This window comes from Taudactylus pleione, unplaced genomic scaffold (genome assembly GCF_031769625.1).
Source record: "Taudactylus pleione unplaced genomic scaffold, aTauple2 ptg000310l, whole genome shotgun sequence".
In the NCBI taxonomy this organism is placed as follows: Eukaryota; Metazoa; Chordata; class Amphibia; order Anura; family Myobatrachidae; genus Taudactylus; species Taudactylus pleione.
In genome coordinates, this window is record NW_028284711.1 from 1,440,347 (window position 1) to 1,465,899 (window position 25,553).

A 25,553-nucleotide genomic window follows, 5' to 3' on the forward strand; every position below is an offset into this window, starting at 1 on the left:
TTTTCATGTACCCCAAATTTGATGGGCATAGTTATTTAAAAAAAAAAAAAAAAAAAAAGATAAATGCTATTCTTCATCCCTTCTTCACAGGCACATTTATGCACCTGCCGCAGCTATTTAAAAACCCCAAATAACTTCAGCAGGCCAAATCAGGGGTACCCATTATAGTGATCCCCCATGTCAGACCATCTTTAGGGGGGTGACAGGATGATTTCCAGGAAATTGACAGGACTTTTCCATACTTACCTTTCCACCGGGTCCCGTTTTCGCCGGATCCAAATTGAATATGGGGATAAGCGGGCACGCGCCCGATACTTTATCCCCTCCTAAAACGGCGATGATGGCGATAAGTCTGACCTCGGACTTTTCACCTCAAAGTGAATATGGCCCTTAGTGAGAATTTTGGAGATAACTTTTCTTTGTTTTTGGGAGGAGCAAACTTGATATGGGGGCAACAAAATCTTGTAAGTGCTTAGGACCTCTAAAGGTCTTAGGGCGATGTTGTACATTCCACTGCTTATTGGGTACCAACCGGTGATAATATTTACAGTATGTACCTAGAACATCACAAAGGACAGCTCTCCTGATAAGAGCGGTCTTTTGCTATAGAGGGACCTCCTGGTTTATGACCCAGAAGTCCTTCTGCGCATGCTGGTGGGGATCCCTCTCAGGGCGGAACTGCGGAAAGAAGTCTATAAGCTTCTATTGGGTAACGGCATCTAAATACCGGGTCCATGCTCTGTAATGTATCCCACTCCGGAGCTTGGTATATATGGAAATGGGGTCAAAACTCAGAAAAACGAGGGTTTACAAAGTTTTAACCACATTTCACCCTTTAGTACACCCTGCCCTTAATTCGGCCCTGGACAGAGCAGCGGGGGGCGGGACGGACTGGAGCAGCAGACAGGAAGGGGGGCGGGGCAGAGAGGAGCAACAGACCGAGAGGGGGGTGGAACAGCTGGGGGTGGGACAGAGTGGAGCAGCAGACAGAGAGGTGGTGGAGCAGCTGGGGGTGGGACAGAGTGGAGCAGCAGACGGGGCCGAGCAGTGGTGGGTGGGACGGACTGGAGCAGCAGACAGAAAGGGGGCGGGACAGAGTGGAGCAGCAAACAGAGAGGGAGCGGTGCAGCTGGGGGTGGGAAAGAGTGGAGCAGCAGACAGAGGGGGTGGAGCAACTGGGGGGCGGGACAGAGGGGAGCAGCAGACAGAGGGGGCGGAGCAGATGGGGGCGGGACAGTGGAGCAGTGGGCAGAGGGGGGGTGGAGCAGCGGGCAGACTGAGGTGACCCAGCATATGCCAGGCCCTTTTACTAGTTATTATTATGATCATACTTATATGGCGCCAAAAAGGTTCAGTAGAGCTGTACAAGGGGATAAAACTGACAAGACAGAAGTACAGACTAATACAGACAGCATATAAAGTCACAGACATATAATTAGCATAATTATGTAGAGATGACAATGGGGAGAGGGACATAACAAGTTTAGGCTCTCATTCAGAGCCTTACGCTCTGAGCAGAGCGCACGCTCTGAATGAGGGCCGCGACCATCGAAACTGCGAGCCGGAGCCTGCGGTTGAGGTTTTCAACCGCAAGCCCCGGAGTGATTTTGGCTCTATCAGAGCCAAAATCACTCCCACTGACATCACTAGTGATGTCAGTGGGCCGGCTTCTGACGGGAGGCACGCCCCCGGCACGCCCACCAAAGGGGGCGTGCTGTCAATCAACATCGACAGCATGCCCCCTTTGATCAGACACAACGAGCGAAGGACTTTCCTTCGCTCGTCGCATCTGGCGCATGCGCACGACGGAGCTCCCTCCGTCGTGCGCTTGCTCAGTGCAGACCATCGACCCACTTGCGAGCGGACAGCCGCTTGCGAGTGGGTCTGAATCAGGGCCTTAGAGTCTATATGGGGGCAACTCAATTCCCAGCGAGATGTAGCTCCCGGAAGAGTGTCCGGCCGTAGCTATTCAACTGCCCGCAATGCGCCCTGCACACAAGTCGGGGGATGCAGCCCGGGACTTAATGGCGTCAATGCTGTTACCGCACTGACCGCTGCCCCGAGGCGCTAGCTTAGTCAGATTTGTGTTCTCACCTCAGGAGGGTGCAAGCAGAAATCCTCTAGTGTCAGATGTACAGCGCGGCCGATCGCATAGCCCCAGGCACTCCTAGCGGGAGCCACGACGCCTCGGTGTGATATTGAATTGCCCTCTATGATAGGTAGTGGAAGGAGCCGGGTTCCCCGTCCGTGCAGGAAGATTGACGTGTCACATGTACCAGCGTTCACATAACCTAGGCCGCTATGCGCTGAGCGCCCCACATTACTGTAGATTGTTTGTGTATGTGTTAAAGGGAAAGGAGCCCCAAACCAATATCTTACCTAGGGCCCAATGGGGTCTTATTCAGGCCCTGATCCAGGGTATGGAGTATGGTCTTAAGGCCCCCATACATCAGCAACTGATCGCAGCAATTCTGCAATTTGCAATCGATTGTGTATAAAATTTTTTCCCTTTTTCAATCGATTGTGGCAATTCTGCAATCTGCAATCAATCTCTGATGTATGGGGGCCTTTACACTTACTCTGTATCCCTGCACATACAGGGGGGGGGGGTCTGCAGCAACACTGGGCTGCTCGGGTGTCTGACATTGTCTCGTCTCTCCAAATCGTTCTCCTTCCTGGGCCCTGGCTCTTTAAAAATGAAAGACTGGCGCTGAACTCCTGAAGCATTGTAACAATGACATGTTATAGAAGGTCACGCCGACTCCTTCTCACAATGGGCATTGAGTGGATTGGACGGTGAAATCCGCCAGAGATTTAGCGACATTGTCAGACTCTGCCGGTTGCGCGGCAGAACTGTCTCCTCTTAGGGTTCGTGTTGCAGTTCTTCTCCTGTAATGATTAGGCCTCGTCTGTACCGTGCACTGCTGACCCGTTCCCTGATAAATTATTTAGCCTATTCTGTCTTCTTTATTTATGAAAGTAATGGATCACTTGACTTTCTCAGGGATTGGAATAAAAAGGAAAACGTTTGTGTGTATTTGCTTCAGTGTCTGACCAGGATGATTTGTGCATGGTCTTTAGTGGGTTAAACCTCTGGATTGTTGTCCCGATGCTTAAAGCAGAGATTTCCCTAATTCTCAGGGACAGTCCCAGCTTTTAAAAAAAAATTCTCTCAAAATCATTGGCCCTGATTCAGACCCACTCGCAAGCGGCTGTCCGCTCGCAAGTGGGTCGATGGTCTGCACTGAGCATGCGCACGACGGAGGGAGCTCCGTCGTGCGCATGCGCCAGACGCGACGAGCGAAGGAAAGTCCTTCGCTCGTTGTGTCTGATCAAAGGGGGCGTGCTGTCGATGGTGGGCGTGCCGGGGGCGTGCCTCCCTGATGGGGGCGTTCCCAAGGGAACGCCTCCCGTCAGAAGCCGGCCCACTGACATCACTAGTGATGTCAGTGGGAGTGATTTTGGCTCTGATAGAGCCAAAATCACTCCGGGCCTTGTGGTTGAAAACCTCAACCGCAGGCTCCGGCTCGCAGTTTCGATGGTCGCGATGGTCACGACCATCGCGGCCATCAAACTGCACGCTCGTATAGGCTGTGGGTGGTGACCCACAGCTATACGAGCGTCCAGGAGGACGCTCCATTTTTATGGAGGGCGGCCCTCATTCAGAGCGTGCGCTCTGCTCTGAGCATACGGCTCTGAATGAGGGCCATTGTCCCTAGAATTATCCCTACTTTTCAAGAGTTTAGCCAGTTGCCCCTAAGGGCCGAATTGAGTTAGAGGCGAAAAGTCGGAAACTTTTTGCCTCTTGCACTTTCCGCCGCCTTCGCCTGTTTGAGACGCGAATTCGGAGATAAGACGCAAACAGGCGAAAAGCGGCAATAGGCTAAACTTTTTCGCGCTGACCTGCCAACATTTCGGTTCATGCCATCTGGATGGTATGCACGCTAACACTTTGCGGCGGTCCCCACACACGTAGGGGGCATGTTCAGGTCACGATGGGGGACAGAGGGCCTGATTCAGACCCGCTCGCGAGCGCTATGCGCTCGCAAGCGGGTCGATGGTGGCCTAGAGCGCATGCGCACGACGGAGCCGGCTCCGTCGTGCGCATGCGCGAGACCCGGATAGCGACGGGCAAACCGTCGCTCCGGGTCTTGTACCAAAGGGGGGGGAGTGGCTGCCCGGGGAGTGGCTGCCCAAACGGAGGCGTTCCCATGTGAATGCCTCCTTTTGGGGGGCGGCCCCACTGACATCACTCTGTTTGAGCCAAAATCTCTCTTGGGCTTGCGGCAACGAGACCCTACCACAAGGGTCGCGTTCAGGTCACGATGGGGGACAGAGGGCCTGATTCAGATCCGCTCGTGAGCGCTATGCGCTCGCAAGCGGGTCGATGGTGGCCTAGTGAGCATGCGCACGACGGAGCCGGCTCCGTCGTGCACATGCGCGAGACCCGAATAGCGACGGGCAAACCGTCGCTCCGGGTCTCGTTCCAAAGGGGGCGTGCTGTCGATGTTGAGTGACAGCACGCCCCCTTTGGTGGGCGGGCCGGGAGAGTGGCTGCCCAAACGGAGGCGTTCCTATGTGAACGCCTCCTTTTGGGGGGCGGCCCCACTGACATCATGAGTGATGTCAGTGGGAGAGATTTCGGCTCTGTTTGAGCCAAAATCTCTCTGGGGCTTGCAGCAACGAGACCCTACCACAAGGGTCTTGTCGCAGGCCCGATGGTCGCGATGGTCTTGACCATCTTCCTGGCCGCTCGCTATAGCTGTGGGTGGTCACCCACAGCTATGCGAGCGGCCAGGAGGCCGCTCTAAAAGACAAGAAGGCCGGCCCTGATTCAGAGCGAGCGCTCTGTCAGAGCGTCCGGCTCTGAATCAGGCCCAGAGTGCACAGAGATGGTAAGCATACTGTAGCATTGAACAGACACCCGTCATCAGGGCATGACTGTTAACTCTCCTGGATTTGGGACTGTCCTACCTAAATCAGTACATAGGGGGGTATGATTATGTTAAATAATCAAGCACCAATGTAATTCGCTGCAGCTCTGCTAATCTCATAATAATCATTTAGAGAATATTTAATATGCCCCCTTGTGCAAATATATATTGTAATCTAAGTGGGTGGAGCTGATAATTGATAACCTGACAGGATTTTCACTAAACAAACTAGTTCCAGTTCTTTGCTGCAAAGTCACTAAGGGGCCTATTCATCATCGAATGCCGCATGGCCTCCGATGATGAAGTATTGAACTCGCTGCGAGGGTACTTAAGTATCCAACTCGCAGAGGGGGAAACGTGACACCGGTGCAATTCATCATTGCTCCGGTGAGGGGACAGCTGCTCTGAAAAGCAGTTGTCCCCGTGGTTAGTAGCGCAGCTACTTCTGTAGCTGCGCTACTTACCTGCTCTCCGTCATCCCGGCTACGCATGCGTGGCCTCGGGTCACGCATGCGTAAAGCTGTCGGGGAGGTAGTGAGGAGGCGGCTGAGGGATCCCTCTTCGCATCCCCGGAACTCCTTCCCATAGGAAGGAGCGGGCTACGAGAGCAAGCGCCATCTGAAGATGTCGCTCGTTCTCGCCAGTTTTCGGAGTTTGCTGAATACCAAGGGGGCCCTATCGGAGCCCTGATGATGAATGGCCCGATAACCTAATTATGCGGAAACTAGTGTTTAAACATGGTTGCCAGGCCATTTATCGTTTGATGAATAGGCCCCTAAACCAGCTGAAGTCTGCGTATATTTTTTTCCAACAGCCGTCTCGTCGCTTGTTGTCTTGGAAGCCAGGTTTCTGCAAGAAACCAACCTAACTGAATGATGCCGTTATTAGCATTTCCTATGTCTCGCGCTACTTTTGATTCTAGTTTATTCCGAACCCTCTTGGGTTGTTTGAAGTGTTTAACGTATTAATGGCAAGTATCATGTCCAAGGTGTATAATACGGCTGGAGATAAAAAGATCACGTCTAATAACACGGGGAGTTGTTCACAGCCGGCAGATTAGGCATAAAATGTATTTAAATACAATAGATAAACTGAATGCATAGAGAGATGTCGATATCACAGGCACCATATAGATTAGGATTACTGTCACAAATTAACTTTTTATTACAGTGATTTTATTTTAGTAAATATAGGCTATATAAAGTGCGCACGTGTACACGCATAGGAAGCCGCCATTTTGTGGGCTGAACAAATATATTTGAGACATCACAACTGACAAAATGACTCCCTCTCCCCTACGCGTTCATAGCACAGAAACTAGACTAATATTCCGTTATTTATGTTCACGCCTATGTGACTTTAGATGGTCATTTTGTTATTATGTTATTATAGGTCATTTGTTTGGCATATAAATCCACTATTTTACAGCACTACATAATATGTGGCCTCTATAAGTATATGATACAATGGCAGGATAATCTCTATATTCCCCTGCATGATTACTACTGCGTCTCAGTCTGCTGCATTAATGAGACATTTTGTTCATTGATCCAAGTCAGAGACCTGTGATGTGGGAGGCACTTTGGCAGAAATATGGCAATGTGCAAGCTGAATGCCATTGAAAGAAAAAGCAGAAAGTACAGTTCCTCATCCTCTACAGCACAGCTGGAAGTGTCTGATGTGGGGGAATGGTAATGAGAAAATATACAATATATAACCATAAAACAGCATATTTCATGTCTCATAGAACTGCTGACACAGAATAATCTATGGGGCCAATTCAATGAGGGGCGAGGGGGGCGAGCTGACATTGTAACGGCATATAAATGGCGGGAGTGAGCAAAGGGACTGATTCAGAGATGGGCGCTAATTCGTACGCAGTGGACGTGCAAAAATATGCAAATGTGGCGACCACCCGGATTTGTAATGAGACGCAGCTCGGTCGCAGATCAGTTGATAACTCAGCCGTCTACGTAACCCTGTGGTCACACAGATGGGCTATGGGAACTGAGACGGCGGAGCCATTTCGTCTGCGTATGGGATCGCGAGAAGGCCAGACAAAGGGCGCGACGCGTCTGATTTTGAGTAACCACCTCCCCATTGTCGCCCACAAACTGTCTCTGCCTGTCAATCATTTTGCAAAGTAATCCTTATAGCAGTGCAACATCAGTGATGACACTTGACGCACGCACAGTACGACTCAGACACCTGCGCAGATTGATCGATAATCGCTCAGCTGCGTACACATCGGTATTGGGAATCAGGCCCATAGCCTTGCCTGTCAGCTCATCTTGAGAGCGTAATTGCCGACATTTGATGCTTCCCCTTCAGGTCCAGGTGGGAGATGCGGGAGGCATGTGGTACTGGGAGGTATGTGGCACTAGAAATGGCATCATCACGGCCATTCCCCCCCCCTCCCCTGCTGTTTAATGGTACTGCCATGGCTAGAATGAGTCCTCAGACTTCCCCAACGCATCAGAGAGGCAGGTCTACTCTCCCAGATTCCAGGATATTAGGTCATTATAGTTGGGAGCCTGATCGGCCTGTGGGACTAGAGAGCTCGTTCCCCTTCTGTACACGTCACAGTTCCGCAGATCAGATCTAGGTGCATCTGCTGCTTAAGTGATTGGTAATTGTCATTGTTTTTATTTTTAAAATGAAGTGAATGTATTATATATGCCATTCAGAATGTTCTTCCCAGCGTTGTATGAATGATCCAAATCTTATATCGAGAAAACTGTGTGTAGATTTGTTTCCTTATATGACTGTGCATTTAAGGCTCATGTAAGGCCCTCCAAAGAGCATTTTAATCACCTAATTAATCATCTGTATGTACATTGCAGCATATGCCTGAGTAAGAACTTATTTGTAGAGCTGGGGCGCCCTCTGCTGGCCTCTGGTAGAATACACCATGCAATAATGCATGACAATGAAGATCTTCTTTAGGTAGTACTACAGTATGTAGCTCCATTCTGCGAGGTTTCCACTACAGTGCTGAGCGTGTGAAGGTGTATCCAGGTTGGCAGCTGTAACATATATGCCAGGTTTACAGCAGTAATAAACTGTGACTTGACAACAATTGCACAGTAATTCTGCAATGAGGCCTCCTATATGGGTTGGGTACGAGATGCCGGTGCTCAGGATCCCGTGGCTAAGACTCCTAACGCCGGCATCACGACTGGGTTAAAACACCGGTAAGTACCCTAACCCTACCCCTCCCCCCCACAGCCTAAACCTGACCCTCCCTTCCCCCTGCAGCCTAACGCTAACCCTCCCCCTAGTGCCTAACCATAAACCCTAACCCTCCCCCTGACCCCAATACTTACTGTCTGGCTGCCGGCGGTCCGGATGCTGGCGCCGGGATTCTGACCGGTGTCGGGATTCCGACGTTGGCATCCTGACCGCCGGGATGTCAACAAATTCCGCCCTATCCATAAGTGAGAACAGTGTCTGGACAGTGGGCCTGATTCAGACCCGCTCGCAAGCGGGTCGATGTTTGCCCCCTGCACATGCGCCGCGTCCGGCGTGCACATGCGCCAGCCACAGCGAGCAACTGAAGTTCAGTCGCTCTGGGGCTCGCTACAAGACTGTTCGGCGGTCGATGTTGATTGACAGCTTGCCCCGTTTTGTAGGCGGGTGGGGGGGGGTGGTTAAGCAAACACAGGCGTTCCCAAAGGAACACCTGGCGTTTGTGGGCGGCCCTTCTGACATCACTAGTGATGTCAGTAGTGGGCTTCCTGCTCTATTAGAGCAGGAAGTCCACTCGGTCTTGCGAAAGCTGAGACCCTACCACAGGGTCTCCTCGCAAGCCCGTTGGTCACGATAATCGCGACCATCTCCAGGCCACTCGCAAAAGCTGTGGGTGGTCACCCACAGCTTAGCGAGCGGCCTGAAGAAAAAAAATCCCCGCCCTGATTCAGAGTGAATGGCTCTGAATCAGGCCCAGTGTTATTAATAAATATCAAAGTCACATGTATTGTAAAATACAATTAAATACAGATTAAATGCAAGTCTCTAGTGTCCTCCCCACTAACAATCACATGTGAATTGGTGGCTGCAACCTCATCTTTACTGATTTATTTATCAGTGGGAGGGGTCCAGACACGAGCAACCAATCAGAAACAGCTGCCAATCATCATTATCTGTGCGTATTTACACCAGGGGTCCAGCACCTGCAAAATATATACTTCTGTGTACAGGTCTACCACTGTGGCATCTACCTGACCCTGCCATTACAGTACTTGGGCCAACACTTGCCCGCCGTCCTTCCCACCGCTGTAAGCATAGGGCATCATAAGCATTAGGGGTGGGGCATACCTCCCACCATTGGGAAGTAGGGGGGAGGGACAATGTGCGTGCACACATATGTGACACACCCCTGTTTCACTTTTGGGGCATGCCCAGTGCTTCCCGAGCTGATTGGCCAATTGCGTCCGGACCCACTGATATAATAGTATATAAATCAGTAGGGGAGAAGGAGACTTCCCATCCTTGGCCCGTAGGTGTGACAGGGGGACAGTGCTCGAAAAGCTGGACTGTTGGGAGATCTGGGAGGAGGTGTGGGGGACTCGTGTCACCCTGGTCTTACGTAGCTAGGATTGCCCACACTCCGGGGCGCCGGTTACGTCATCTTTTCTCCGTCCTCACCCATATCACAGGAGATTTGGGCTGCGAGAGTGGTGGTTGTCTACTATTCCGGGAGCTGAGAAAACTGCCCCAAATTAGGAGTCTCCGGGATATTCCATTAGAGTGAGGAAGTTTGCATGAGATGGGTCCTTGACTCTGAACTGTCTTTTGTTCCCCACATTCAATCTGTCTCTGAATCCTGTTACATACATCTAAAAAACATAGCCAAAAGTCCACCATATCTTACACAAGACACTGCAAAAACTCTAATACACGCACTCATTACTTCCCACATTGTCATTATTTCCCGCATTGCAATAGTCTCCTTACTGGTCTTCCCCAAAACAGACTCTTTGCTCTACAATCCATTTTGAATGCAGCTGCGAGGCTGATCTTTCTTGCCAAGAGTTCAATGGGCCTGATCCAGCTGTGCACGCTAGTGCACGGCTGAACGCAGACTCCCAATGTTTGGGAATCTGCGCAGGCGCCAGACCCGTTCTGCGCATGTGCAGAATGGGTCCGCGAGTACGCTGCAGACTGTCAGTGATTGACAGTCTGCTGCTGTTTGGGGGCGGGGAGGGGGCAGCGATAGCCTCCATTACCCGAAACGGAGGCATGTCGCCGCCGTTGGAAGGGAGGGAACAGGCCAGGATCTCCATGGGGTGACGGCGATTTCCTGGCCTCTTCCTGTAAATTGCAGCGGCTGGCTGCCGGACCCGATATTACGCATATTAACCAATGCTGCGTCGAACAAAGCGTCTCGGTTAAGTAATGCACAGGAGACGTAATGCCTCCTGTGCATTACCATATCTGCAAGGATCGCAATTGCAAAGCTGCCTGTGTGCATACCCCATAAATTACGATCCTCACAGAATCAGGCCCAGTGTCTGCTGATCCACTCTGTCAGTCCCTTCATTGGTTACCGGTCTTCTACTGTATTCAATATAAAATACTTACACTCACACATAAAGCTATTAACCAAACCTCACCAACATACATCTCTTCACTTATCTCAAAATATCTTCCAACCGACCTCTCCGTTCTGCACAAGATCTGCGACTCTCATCCCCGCGCATTACTTGTTCCCATGCACGGTTGCAGGACTTTTTTGGGGCTGCACCCACCCTGTGGAATGCCCTCCCACACACAATAAGACTTTCTACTAGTCTCCAAACATTCAAGCGTTCTCTGAAAACTCACCTCTTCAGACAAGCCTATCAGATTCCAGGACCGCCCACCTAACCTTTTATAGCTGCCTATCTAACTCTCTTCTTATAGTAAACTCCTATCACATCTTCTCTTTCTTCACTTTCACATCCTCCTGACCCTAGGCCAACTTTCCAGTGTGACTGGATCATACAGCCCACCAAGAACCTCTGCAATCCGGCTGGACCTATTTGCACCTATCCTTGTGTATCAACACCTATTTCCCTATAGATTGTAAGCTTGCGAGCAGGACCCTCTTACCTTTATGTCTGTCTCTTACAACCCAGTCTTGTTCAAATTGTAAAGCGCAACGGAATATGCTGCGCTATATAAGAAACTGTTAATAAATAATTATAATAATTGGTCTCCTTATGAATATGAATCTTTGTATGAGCCACCCGCCGCGACCTTGTGTTAATGGGACTCCCTGGGTTACAGAATTAGCTGGATCTTTTCTTACATCTTAATGCATAGGAAAGTTTAAATGCCTGTGTGTACGGACTGTGGTACAAAGACCCTCTACCGTTATGTCCTTATTATGGAAATAATGGCCCTGATTCAGAGCCGGACGCTCTGACCAGAGCGCTCGCTCTGAATCAGGGCCCACCTCCATAATTATGGAGCGACCTCCTGGACGCTCGTATAGCTGTGGGTCACCACCCACATCCTATACGAGTGTGCAGGTTGATGGTCGCAATGGTCTTGACCATCGCCACTGCGAGCCGGAGCCTGCGGTTGAGTTTCTCAACCGCAAGGCCAGGAGTGATTTTGGCTCTATCAGAGCCAAAATCACTCCCACTGACATCACTAGTGATGTCAGTGGGCCGGCTTCTGACGGTAGGCGTTCCCTTGGGAACGCCCCCGTCTGGGAGGCACGCCCCCGGCACGCCCACCAAGGGGGGCGTGCTGTCAATCAACATCGACAGCACGCCCCCTTTGATCAGACACAACGAGCGAAGGAAAGTCCTTCGCTCGTCGCGTCTCGCGCATGCGCACGACGGAGCTCCCTCCGTCGTGCGCATGCTCAGTGCACACCATCGACCCACTTGCGAGTGGACAGCCGCTTGCGAGTGGACAGCCGCTCGCGAGTGGGTCTGAATCAGGCCCAATGATAACAAATGAATGGTTCATTCTTCCCCAGCACGTTTAGTGATAGAAGAAAGTGTTACTAGTATGCAAATGATGTCTCGTCTCTCTCTGTGTGAGGCTTCTGTGTCACTTCACAAAGGAGATCATTGTTGTGTCTCTCCTAATTACCACCTGTAAGAACCACTACACAGGAGCGAGATATAAAAAGTGACTGTCAAACAAATAAAAACAGACAGCGCCATATAAGTGTAATGCAGGGCTGCATTGTTATATATCATTATGTGTAGTTTATTGATTGTTATAGAGCAGGATTCACATACAACACTTATACCTGTCTTTAGAAATACTACCTGGAATCCTGCTCTTGAAGAGAAGCTCACTGCCATATGCTGGGTACACACTGGGCCTGATTCAGACCCGCTCGCGAGCGCTGAGCGCTCGCAAGCGGGTCGATGGTGCCCTAGTGCGCATGCGCGAGACCCGTGGAGCGACAGGGAAACCGTTGCTCCAGGTCTCGCACCAAAGGGGGCGTGCTGTCGATGGTGATTGACAGCACGCCCCCTTTGGTGGGCGTGCTGGGGGCGTGGCTGCCCAGACGGAGGCGTTCCCATGGGAACGCCTACCGTCTGGGTCCGGCCCCACTGACATCACTAGTGATGTCAGTGGGAGTGCTTTTGGCTCTGATAGAGCCAAAAGCACTCCTGGGCTTGCGGCAGCGAGACCCTACCGCAGGGTCTCGTCACAAGCCCGATGGTCGCGATGGTCTTGACCATCGCGACCATCATCATGGACGCTCGCATAAGCTTTGGGTGGTAACCCACAGCTATGCGAGCGTCCAAAAGGCCGCTTCGTTAAAAAAAAAAACACGCCCTGATTCAGAGCGGGCACTCGTTCAGAGCGTCCGGCTGTGAATCAGGCCCACTATTCGATATTGCATAATATTGCCCAATGTGCACACTGGGCCTGATTCAGAGCCGGACGCTCTGACCAGAGCGCTCGCTCTGAATCAGGGCCCTCCTCGCATAGCTGTGGGTGACCACCCACAGCTTATGCGAGCGTCCATGATGATGGTCGCGATGGTCAAGACCATCGCGACCATCAGGCTTGCAATGAGACGCTGCGGTAGGGTCTCGCTGCCGCAAGCCCTGGAGTGCTTTTGGCTCTATCAGAGCCAAAAGCACTCCCACTGACGACTTACCCGTCGCTCGCCGGGTCTCGTGCATGCGCACGACGGAGGCGCCTCCGTTGTGCGCGTGCACATTTGGGTACCACCGACCCGCTTGAGAGCGTCCTGCCCACTATACATTGCGCGGATTGCATAGTGTGTACGCCCTATCGCGCGTGCCCGTGTGCATCACATTCTGATATGGGACGATGCGATGAACAACGCCAAGCTGCTAAATGCAGCATGGAACTGATCTTCGCGCCGTCGTGCAGTGTGTACGGACAGCGCGATGTATCGTGTCCTTGCATGGTGCCGTCGCTGGGTACACACACCGTGCAGTGTGTACGGACAGCGCGATGTATCATGTCCTTGCATCGTGCCGTCGCTGAGTACACTCACCGTGCAGTGTGTACGGACAGCGCAATGTATCGTGTCCTTGCATCGTGCAGTCGCTGGGTACACACACCGTGCAGTGTGTACCCAGCTTTACACAATGATACCTGCACAGGGGAATATTCCTAATAATAAGGGCTTCATTCTTGCAGTATGTGATATAGGGCTCGGAGCTCTTCACCCACCGTCCGATCAGGAAAAATTGTAGGTGAAATTAAAACTCCACCCAAAACTTAAAATTCAGTTTTGAGTGGAGCTCAAAGGATTAAAATATAAAACAAAGTTACTTATGGTGCGTACACACGTAGCGATTTAAATGCACGATTTCAACGTTAACGATATCGTTCATATCGTTAATTTTTTGGTCCCTGGTCTCGACCAGTGATGTGCGGGCACGTTTGGACGATAGCGATATCGTCCATCGGCCGTGCATGCTGGCTAACTTGCTCGATATCGAGCAGGTTACTATAGGCTATAGTCGTTGATGGTGTGCTGGATAATCGATATCGATCATCCAGCACACCAGAGATGGTGCAGGACGATCAGCCAGTGATATCGTATCGCTGGCTAATCGCTCCGTGTGTACGCACCATTACTGTGAATTCACCGATCGGCGGGTGTGCCTTAGGTCCATGATGCAGCCCAAATCTTACCTGGGAACCTCTAATTTGAATGGGAAGTCATGGGGAGTGGGAGGGGTCTCGACAACTGCTTGTTGTGTTTCAAAAAGTGGCGTTTCATGGTCCCTGCAGATCCGCCAATGGGGGCCCTAGGTCGGTATAGTGCGTTGTTTCATATTTGAAATCCTTAAACTCCCCCAACATGTTTAGTTTTTGTAGAAGTTCCCAGTTATCCTACAATGGACAGTGGACATCCAACCAGACGTATTTGTACTGTGATGTATGTGATATGTTTAGTGCTGAGCTGTAAGCCCCATATCAAAGCCAACAAGAATGAATTCATATTAATGTAAAATGTTCCCTATTGGGCCTGATTGTGGGTCGGCTGCCAGTGGACATGCGTTTGGGTCTCGCGGATTGTTGATCATTGTTATCTTGTTAGGCGGTGATTTCTTGAAGGATAATTAGGACTGTAAATTACAGCGTTATTATTATTATTACTGTTACTACAGTGTATTATTAATCATTAGGAGTGTAAAAGTTTTACAGCAAAGGAAAAAAGGTAAACTGGTGATTTGTAAATCCGATTGTCACTAGTTTATACCTAGTATATGAGAATAGTGAATGCCATTAACAACAATACTGTTCTGACAATATATTCTATATTTATGCCTCTTAAGTTTATGTTGTTGTTGTGTTTTATTGCAGTTTTGATGTTGAAAATGGCCCAACTCCAGGACGTAGCCCTTTGGATCACCAAATCAGCCCGGGATCTGGGCTTATCCTTCACACTAACTTCGCCAGCCACAACCAACGGCGCGAGTCCTTTCTCTACCGGTCAGACAGCGACTATGACCTATCACCAAAGACTATGTCCAGGAACTCCTCCGCTACAAGTGAAATGTAAGTCAGGCTGGATTCTCTGATGCTTCTCCTTACCGGTATGCAGTCGGCGGACCTAATCCCGACAGCCGGCTTCCCGACTATCATATCCCGGCAGACAGCCTGTGCTACCAAAATTCCATATTTGATGCAAACGGTACACAATCGAGCCATACGTGATGTCTGGAATTAAAAATGACAAAGCTGATATATCTGACGATAATACATCCGGTGCCAAATAGAGAAAAACATCCTGCGAGGGCATCTCCCATCTGCTGCCCCCCCCTGTGGAGCTAGGTCGCCTCTGCCCAGGGCCTGCCCTGCTTGACCCCTCCCACCCCCACCCATTGCCAGTCCTCTTCTGCTCCACCGCTGGAGTGTACACACGTCGTACCTAATGTGCATGACATACACTGTGCATGTTAGGTGCTGCAAACGTGATGACCTAATTTTTAACAGGGACTCAGCATAGAGCTCACTGTCTCCATGTCCTCAGCATAGATCTCTCTTCCTTCATGCTCTCAGCATAGATCTCTCTTCCTCCATGTTCTCAGCATAGATCTCTCTTCCTCCATGTTCTCAGCATAGATATCTCTTCTTCCATGTTCTCAGCATAGATCTCTCTTCCTCCATGTTCTCAGGATAGATCTCTCTTCCTCCATGTTCTCAGCATAGATCTCTCTTCCTCCATGTTCTCAGCACAGATCTCTCTTCCTCTATGTTCTCAGCATAGATCTCTCTTCCTTCATGTTCTCAGCATAGATCTCTCTTCCTTCATGTTCTTAGGATAGATCGCTCTTCCTTCATGTTCTCAGCATAGATCTCTCTTCCTTCATGTTCTCAGCATAGATCTCTTCTTCCATGTTCTCAGCATAGATATCTATTCTTCCATGTTCTCAGCATAGATCTCTCTTCCTCCATGTTCTCAGGTTAGATCTCTCTTCCTCCATGTTCTCAGGATAGATCTCTCTTCCTCCATGTTCTCAGCATAGATCTCTCTTCCTCCATGTTCTCAGCACAGAGCTCTCTTCCTCCATGTTCTCAGCACAGATCTCTCTTCCTCCATGTTCTCAGCACAGATATCTCTTCTTCCATGTTCTCAGCATAGATCTCTCTTCCTCTATGTTCCTCTATGTTCTCAGGTTAGATCCATGTTCCATGTCCTCAGCATAGATCTCTCTTCCTCCATGTTCTCAGCATAAATCTCTCTTCCTCCATGTTCTAAGCATAGATCTCTCTTCCTCCATGTTCTCAGCATAGATCTCTCTTCCTTCATGTTCTCAGCATAGATCTCTCTTCCTCCATGTTCTCAGCACAGATCTCTCTTCCTGCATGCTCTCAGCATAGATCTCTCTTCCTCCATGTTCTCAGCATAGATCTCTCTTCCTCCATGTTCTCAGCATAGATATCTCTTCTTCCATGTTCTCAGCATAGATCTCTCTTCCTCCATGTTCTCAGGATAGATCTCTCTTCCTCCATGTTCTCAGCATAGATCTCTCTTCCTCCATGTTCTCAGCATAGATCTCTCTTCCTCCATGTTCTTAGGATAGATCTCTCTTCCTTCATGTTCTCAGCATAGATCTCTCTTCCTCCATGTTCTCAGCATAGATCTCTCTTCCTCCATGTTCTCAGCATAGATCTCTTCTTCCATGTTCTCAGCATAGATCTCTCTTCCTCTATGTTCTCAGGTTAGATCTCTCTTCCTCCATGTTCTCAGCATAGATCTCTCTTCTTCCATGTTCTCAGCATAGATCTCTCTTTCTCTATGTTCCTCTATGTTCTCAGGTTAGATCCATGTTCCATGTCCTCCATGTCCTCAGCATAGATCTCTCTTCCTCCATGTTCTCAGCATAGATATCTCTTCTTCCATGTTCTCAGCATAGATCTCTCTTCCTCCATGTTCTCAGGATAGATCTCTCTTCCTCCATGTTCTCAGCATAGATCTCTCTTCCTCCATGTTCTCAGCATAGATCTCTCTTCCTCCATGTTCTTAGGATAGATCTCTCTTCCTTCATGTTCTCAGCATAGATCTCTCTTCCTCCATGTTCTCAGCATAGATCTCTCTTCCTCCATGTTCTCAGCATAGATCTCTTCATCCATGTTCTCAGCATAGATCTCTCTTCCTCTATGTTCTCAGGTTAGATCTCTCTTCCTCCATGTTCTCAGCATAGATCTCTCTTCTTCCATGTTCTCAGCATAGATCTCTCTTCCTCTATGTTCCTCTATTTTCTCAGGTTAGATCCATGTCCTCCATGTCCTCAGCATAGATCTCTCTTCCTCCATGTTCTCAGCATAAATCTCTCTTCCTCCATGTTCTAAGCATAGATCTCTCTTCATCCATGTTCTCAGCATAGATCTCTCTTCCTTCATGTTCTCAGCATAGATCTCTCTTCCTCCATGTTCTCAGCACAGATCTCTCTTCCTCCATGTTCTCAGCACAGATCTCTCTTCCTCCATGTTCTCAGCACAGATCTCTCTTCCTGCATGCTCTCAGCATAGATCTCTCTTCCTCCATGTTCTCAGCATAGATCTCTCTTCCTCCATGTTCTCAGCATAGATATCTCTTCTTCCATGTTCTCAGCATAGATCTCTCTTCCTCCATGTTCTCAGGATAGATCTCTCTTCCTCCATGTTCTCAGCATAGATCTCTCTTCCTCCATGTTCTCAGCATAGATCTCTCTTCCTCCATGTTCTCAGGATAGATCTCTCTTCCTCCATGTTCTCAGCATAGATCTCTCTTCCTCCATGTTCTCAGCATAGATCTCTCTTCCTCCATGTTCTCAGCACAGATCTCTCTTCCTGCATGCTCTCAGCATAGATCTCTCTTCCTCCATGTTCTCAGCATAGATCTCTCTTCCTCCATGTTCTCAGCATAGATATCTCTTCTTCCATGTTCTCAGCATAGATCTCTCTTCCTCCATGTTCTCAGCATAGATCTCTCTTCCTCCATGTTATTAGGATAGATCTCTCTTCCTTCATGTTCTCAGCATAGATTTCTCTTCCTCCATGTTATTAGGATAGATCTCTCTTCCTTCATGTTCTCAGCATAGATCTCTCTTCCTCCATGTTCTCAGCATAGATCTCTCTTCCTCCATGTTCTCAGCATAGATCTCTTCTTCCATGTTCTCAGCATAGATCTCTCTTCCTCTATGTTCTCAGGTTAGATCTCTCTTCCTCCATGTTCTCAGCATAGATCTCTCTTCTTCCTTGTTCTCAGCATAGATCTCTCTTTCTCTATGTTCCTCTATGTTCTCAGGTTAGATCCATGTTCCATGTCCTCCATGTCCTCAGCACAGATCTCTCTTCCTGCATGCTCTCAGCATATATCTCTCTTCCTCCATGTTCTCAGCATAGATCTCTCTTCCTCCATGTTCTCAGCATAGATATCTCTTCTTCCATGTTCTCAGCATAGATCTCTCTTCCTCCATGTTCTCAGGATAGATCTCTCTTCCTCCATGTTCTCAGCATAGATCTCTCTTCCTCCATGTTCTCAGCATAGATCTCTCTTCCTCCATGTTATTAGGATAGATCTCTCTTCCTTCATGTTCTCAGCATAGATTTCTCTTCCTCCATGTTATTAGGATAGATCTCTCTTCCTTCATGTTCTCAGCATAGATCTCTCTTCCTCCATGTTCTCAGCATAGATCTCTCTTCCTCTATGTTCTCAGGTTAGATCTCTCTTCCTCCATGTTCTCAGGATAGATCTCTCTTCCTCCATGTTCTCAGCATAGATCTCTCTTCCTCCATGTTCTCAGCATAGATCTCTCTTCCTCCATGTTCTCAGCACAGATCTCTCTTCCTCCATGTTCTCAGCACAGATCTCTCTTCCTCCATGTTCTCAGCACAGATCTCTCTTCCTGCATGCTCTCAGCATAGATCTCTCTTCCTCCATGTTCTCAGCATAGATCTCTCTTCCTCCATGTTCTCAGCATAGATATCTCTTCTTCCATGTTCTCAGCATAGATCTCTCTTCCTCCATGTTCTCAGGATAGATCTCTCTTCCTCCATGTTCTCAGCATAGATCTCTCTTCCTCCATGTTCTCAGCATAGATCTCTCTTCCTCCATGTTCTTAGGATAGATCTCTCTTCCTTCATGTTCTCAGCATAGATCTCTCTTCCTCCATGTTCTCAGCATAGATCTCTCTTCCTCCATGTTCTCAGCATAGATCTCTTCATCCATGTTCTCAGCATAGATCTCTCTTCCTCTATGTTCTCAGGTTAGATCTCTCTTCCTCCATGTTCTCAGCATAGATCTCTCTTCTTCCATGTTCTCAGCATAGATCTCTCTTCCTCTATGTTCCTCTATTTTCTCAGGTTAGATCCATGTCCTCCATGTCCTCAGCATAGATCTCTCTTCCTCCATGTTCTCAGCATAAATCTCTCTTCCTCCATGTTCTAAGCATAGATCTCTCTTCATCCATGTTCTCAGCATAGATCTCTCTTCCTTCATGTTCTCAGCATAGATCTCTCTTCCTCCATGTTCTCAGCACAGATCTCTCTTCCTCCATGTTCTCAGCACAGATCTCTCTTCCTCCATGTTCTCAGCACAGATCTCTCTTCCTGCATGCTCTCAGCATAGATCTCTCTTCCTCCATGTTCTCAGCATAGATCTCTCTTCCTCCATGTTCTCAGCATAGATATCTCTTCTTCCATGTTCTCAGCATAGATCTCTCTTCCTCCATGTTCTCAGGATAGATCTCTCTTCCTCCATGTTCTCAGCATAGATCTCTCTTCCTCCATGTTCTCAGCATAGATCTCTCTTCCTCCATGTTATTAGGATAGATCTCTCTTCCTTCATGTTCTCAGCATAGATTTCTCTTCCTCCATGTTATTAGGATAGATCTCTCTTCCTTCATGTTCTCAGCATAGATCTCTCTTCCTCCATGTTCTCAGCATAGATCTCTCTTCCTCCATGTTCTCAGCATAGATCTCTTCTTCCATGTTCTCAGCATAGATCTCTCTTCCTCTATGTTCTCAGGTTAGATCTCTCTTCCTCCATGTTCTCAGCATAGATCTCTCTTCTTCCATGTTCTCAGCATAGATCTCTCTTCCTCTATGTTCCTCTATGTTCTCAGGTTAGATCCATGTTCCATGTCCTCAGCATAGATCTCTCTTCCTCCATGTTCTCAGCATAAATCTCTCTTCCTCCATGTTCTAAGCATAGATCTCTCTTCCTCCATGTTCTCAGCATAGATCTCTCTTCCTTCATGTTCTCAGCATAGATCTCTCTTCCTCCATGTTCTCAGCACAGATCTCTCTTCCTCTATGTTCCTCTATGTTCTCAGGTTAGATCCATGTCCTCCATGTCCTCAGCATAGATCTCTCTTCCTCCATGTTCTCAGCATAAATCTCTCTTCCTCCATGTTCTAAGCATAGATCTGTCTTCCTCCATGTTCTCAGCATAGATCTCTCTTCCTTCATGTTCTCAGCATAGATCTCTCTTCCTCCATGTTCTCAGCACAGATCTCTCTTCCTCCATGTTCTCAGCACAGATCTCTCTTCCTCCATGTTCTCAGCACAGATCTCTCTTCCTGCATGCTCTCAGCATAGATCTCTCTTCCTCCATGTTCTCAGCATAGATCTCTCTTCCTCCATGTTCTCAGCATAGATATCTCTTCTTCCATGTTCTCAGCATAGATCTCTCTTCCTCCATGTTCTCAGGATAGATCTCTCTTCCTCCATGTTCTCAGCATAGATCTCTCTTCCTCCATGTTCTCAGCATAGATCTCTCTTCCTCCGTGTTATTAGGATAGATCTCTCTTCCTTCATGTTCTCAGCATAGATCTCTCTTCCTCCATGTTCTCAGCATAGATCTCTCTTCTTCCATGTTCTCAGCATAGATCTCTTCTTCCATGTTCTCAGCATAGATCTCTCTTCCTCTATGTTCTCAGGTTAGATCTCTCTTCCTCCATGTTCTCAGCATGGATCTCTCTTCTTCCATGTTCTCAGCATAGATCTCTCTTCCTCTATGTTCCTCTATGTTCTCAGGTTAGATCCATGTTCCATGTCCTCAGCATAGATCTCTCTTCCTCCATGTTCTCAGCATAAATCTCTCTTCCTCCATGTTCTAAGCATAGATCTCTCTTCCTCCATGTTCTCAGCATAGATCTCTCTTCCTTCATGTTCTCAGCATAGATCTCTCTTCCTCCATGTTCTCAGCACAGATCTCTCTTCCTGCATGCTCTCAGCATAGATCTCTCTTCCTCCATGTTCTCAGCATAGATCTCTCTTCCTCCATGTTCTCAGCATAGATATCTCTTCTTCCATGTTCTCAGCATAGATCTCTCTTCCTCCATGTTCTCAGGATAGATCTCTCTTCCTCCATGTTCTCAGCATAGATCTCTCTTCCTCCATGTTCTCAGCATAGATCTCTCTTCCTCCATGTTCTTAGGATAGATCTCTCTTCCTTCATGTTCTCAGCATAGATCTCTCTTCCTCCATGTTCTCAGCATAGATCTCTCTTCCTCCATGTTCTCAGCATAGATCTCTTCTTCCATGTTCTCAGCATAGATCTCTCTTCCTCTATGTTCTCAGGTTAGATCTCTCTTCCTCCATGTTCTCAGCATAGATCTCTCTTCTTCCATGTTCTCAGCATAGATCTCTCTTTCTCTATGTTCCTCTATGTTCTCAGGTTAGATCCATTTTCCATGTCCTCCATGTCCTCAGCATAGATCTCTCTTCCTCCATGTTCTCAGCATAGATATCTCTTCTTCCATGTTCTCAGCATAGATCTCTCTTCCTCCATGTTCTCAGGATAGATCTCTCTTCCTCCATGTTCTCAGCATAGATCTCTCTTCCTCCATGTTCTCAGCATAGATCTCTCTTCCTCCATGTTCTTAGGATAGATCTCTCTTCCTTCATGTTCTCAGCATAGATCTCTCTTCCTCCATGTTCTCAGCATAGATCTCTCTTCCTCCATGTTCTCAGCATAGATCTCTTCATCCATGTTCTCAGCATAGATCTCTCTTCCTCTATGTTCTCAGGTTAGATCTCTCTTCCTCCATGTTCTCAGCATAGATCTCTCTTCTTCCATGTTCTCAGCATAGATCTCTCTTCCTCTATGTTCCTCTATTTTCTCAGGTTAGATCCATGTCCTCCATGTCCTCAGCATAGATCTCTCTTCCTCCATGTTCTCAGCATAAATCTCTCTTCCTCCATGTTCTAAGCATAGATCTCTCTTCATCCATGTTCTCAGCATAGATCTCTCTTCCTTCATGTTCTCAGCATAGATCTCTCTTCCTCCATGTTCTCAGCACAGATCTCTCTTCCTCCATGTTCTCAGCACAGATCTCTCTTCCTCCATGTTCTCAGCACAGATCTCTCTTCCTGCATGCTCTCAGCATAGATCTCTCTTCCTCCATGTTCTCAGCATAGATCTCTCTTCCTCCATGTTCTCAGCATAAATATCTCTTCTTCCATGTTCTCAGCATAGATCTCTCTTCCTCCATGTTCTCAGGATAGATCTCTCTTCCTCCATGTTCTCAGCATAGATCTCTCTTCCTCCATGTTCTCAGCATAGATCTCTCTTCCTCCATGTTATTAGGATAGATCTCTCTTCCTTCATGTTCTCAGCATAGATTTCTCTTCCTCCATGTTATTAGGATAGATCTCTCTTCCTTCATGTTCTCAGCATAGATCTCTCTTCCTCCATGTTCTCAGCATAGATCTCTCTTCCTCCATGTTCTCAGCATAGATCTCTTCTTCCATGTTCTCAGCATAGATCTCTCTTCCTCTATGTTCTCAGGTTAGATCTCTCTTCCTCCATGTTCTCAGCATAGATCTCTCTTCTTCCTTGTTCTCAGCATAGATCTCTCTTTCTCTATGTTCCTCTATGTTCTCAGGTTAGATCCATGTTCCATGTCCTCCATGTCCTCAGCACAGATCTCTCTTCCTGCATGCTCTCAGCATATATCTCTCTTCCTCCATGTTCTCAGCATAGATCTCTCTTCCTCCATGTTCTCAGCATAGATATCTCTTCTTCCATGTTCTCAGCATAGATCTCTCTTCCTCCATGTTCTCAGGATAGATCTCTCTTCCTCCATGTTCTCAGCATAGATCTCTCTTCCTCCATGTTCTCAGCATAGATCTCTCTTCCTCCATGTTATTAGGATAGATCTCTCTTCCTTCATGTCCTCAGCATAGATTTCTCTTCCTCCATGTTATTAGGATAGATCTCTCTTCCTTCATGTTCTCAGCATAGATCTCTCTTCCTCCATGTTCTCAGCATAGATCTCTCTTCCTCCATGTTCTCAGCATAGATCTCTTCTTCCATGTTCTCAGCATAGATCTCTCTTCCTCTATGTTCTCAGGTTAGATCTCTCTTCCTCCATGTTCTCAGCATAGATCTCTCTTCTTCCATGTTCTCAGCATAGATCTCTCTTCCTCTATGTTCCTCTATGTTCTCAGGTTAGATCCATGTTCCATGTCCTCAGCATAGATCTCTCTTCCTCCATGTTCTCAGCATAAATCTCTCTTCCTCCATGTTCTAAGCATAGATCTCTCTTCCTCCATGTTCTCAGCATAGATCTCTCTTCCTTCATGTTCTCAGCATAGATCTCTCTTCCTCCATGTTCTCAGCACAGATCTCTCTTCCTCTATGTTCCTCTATGTTCTCAGGTTAGATCCATGTCCTCCATGTCCTCAGCATAGATCTCTCTTCCTCCATGTTCTCAGCATAAATCTCTCTTCCTCCATGTTCTAAGCATAGATCTGTCTTCCTCCATGTTCTCAGCATAGATCTCTCTTCCTTCATGTTCTCAGCATAGATCTCTCTTCCTCCATGTTCTCAGCACAGATCTCTCTTCCTCCATGTTCTCAGCACAGATCTCTCTTCCTCCATGTTCTCAGCACAGATCTCTCTTCCTGCATGCTCTCAGCATAGATCTCTCTTCCTCCATGTTCTCAGCATAGATCTCTCTTCCTCCATGTTCTCAGCATAGATATCTCTTCCATGTTCTCAGCATAGATCTCTCTTCCTCCATGTTCTCAGGATAGATCTCTCTTCCTCCATGTTCTCAGCATAGATCTCTCTTCCTCCATGTTCTCAGCATAGATCTCTCTTCCTCCGTGTTATTAGGATAGATCTCTCTTCCTTCATGTTCTCAGCATAGATCTCTCTTCCTCCATGTTCTCAGCATAGATCTCTCTTCTTCCATGTTCTCAGCATAGATCTCTTCTTCCATGTTCTCAGCATAGATCTCTCTTCCTCTATGTTCTCAGGTTAGATCTCTCTTCCTCCATGTTCTCAGCATAGATCTCTCTTCTTCCATGTTCTCAGCATAGATCTCTCTTCCTCTATGTTCCTCTATGTTCTCAGGTTAGATCCATGTTCCATGTCCTCAGCATAGATCTCTCTTCCTCCATGTTCTCAGCATAAATCTCTCTTCCTCCATGTTCTAAGCATAGATCTCTCTTCCTCCATGTTCTCAGCATAGATCTCTCTTCCTTCATGTTCTCAGCATAGATCTCTCTTCCTCCATGTTCTCAGCACAGATCTCTCTTCCTGCATGCTCTCAGCATAGATCTCTCTTCCTCCATGTTCTCAGCATAGATCTCTCTTCCTCCATGTTCTCAGCATAGATATCTCTTCTTCCATGTTCTCAGCATAGATCTCTCTTCCTCCATGTTCTCAGGATAGATCTCTCTTCCTCCATGTTCTCAGCATAGATCTCTCTTCCTCCATGTTCTCAGCATAGATCTCTCTTCCTCCATGTTCTTAGGATATATCTCTCTTCCTTCATGTTCTCAGCATAGATCTCTCTTCCTCCATGTTCTCAGCATAGATCTCTCTTCCTCCATGTTCTCAGCATAGATCTCTTCCATGTTCTCAGCATAGATCTCTCTTCCTCTATGTTCTCAGGTTAGATCTCTCTTCCTCCATGTTCTCAGCATAGATCTCTCTTCTTCCATGTTCTCAGCATAGATCTCTCTTTCTCTATGTTCCTCTATGTTCTCAGGTTAGATCCATGTTCCATGTCCTCCATGTCCTCAGCATAGATCTCTCTTCCTCCATGTTCTCAGCATAAATCTCTCTTCCTCCATGTTCTAAGCATAGATCTCTCTTCCTCCATGTTCTCAGCATAGATCTCTCTTCCTCCATGTTCTCAGCATAGATCTCTCTTCCTCCATGTTCTCAGCATAGATCTCTCTTCCTCCATGTTCTCAGCACAGATCTCTCTTCCTCCATGTTCTCAGCACAGATCTCTCTTCCTCCATGTTCTCAGCACAGATCTCTCTTCCTGCATGCTCTCAGCATAGATCTCTCTTCCTCCATGTTCTCAGCATAGATCTCTCTTCCTCCATGTTCTCAGCATAGATATCTCTTCTTCCATGTTCTCAGCATAGATCTCTCTTCCTCCATGTTCTCAGGATAGATCTCTCTTCCTCCATGTTCTCAGCATAGATCTCTCTTCCTCCATGTTCTCAGCATAGATCTCTCTTCCTCCATGTTCTTAGGATAGATCTCTCTTCCTTCATGTTCTCAGCATAGATCTCTCTTCCTCCATGTTCTCAGCATAGATCTCTCTTCCTCCATGTTCTCAGCATAGATCTCTTCATCCATGTTCTCAGCATAGATCTCTCTTCCTCTATGTTCTCAGGTTAGATCTCTCTTCCTCCATGTTCTCAGCATAGATCTCT

The 25,553-nt window shown here is 47.8% G+C and overlaps 1 protein-coding gene across 3 annotated transcripts in view; it reads left to right on the plus strand.

Moving 5' to 3' along the window:
* The window catches only part of PDE4B (phosphodiesterase 4B), a 521,027-nt gene that overhangs the window by 355,191 nt on the left and 140,283 nt on the right, over window positions 1-25,553 (plus strand). For all 3 annotated transcript variants that reach the window (XM_088442380.1, XM_088442382.1, XM_088442381.1), the window contains one exon: window positions 14,742-14,936. In XM_088442380.1, coding sequence (XP_088298506.1) covers window positions 14,742-14,936 — 195 coding nt within the window. The remainder of the gene's footprint in view (window positions 1-14,741; window positions 14,937-25,553) is intronic.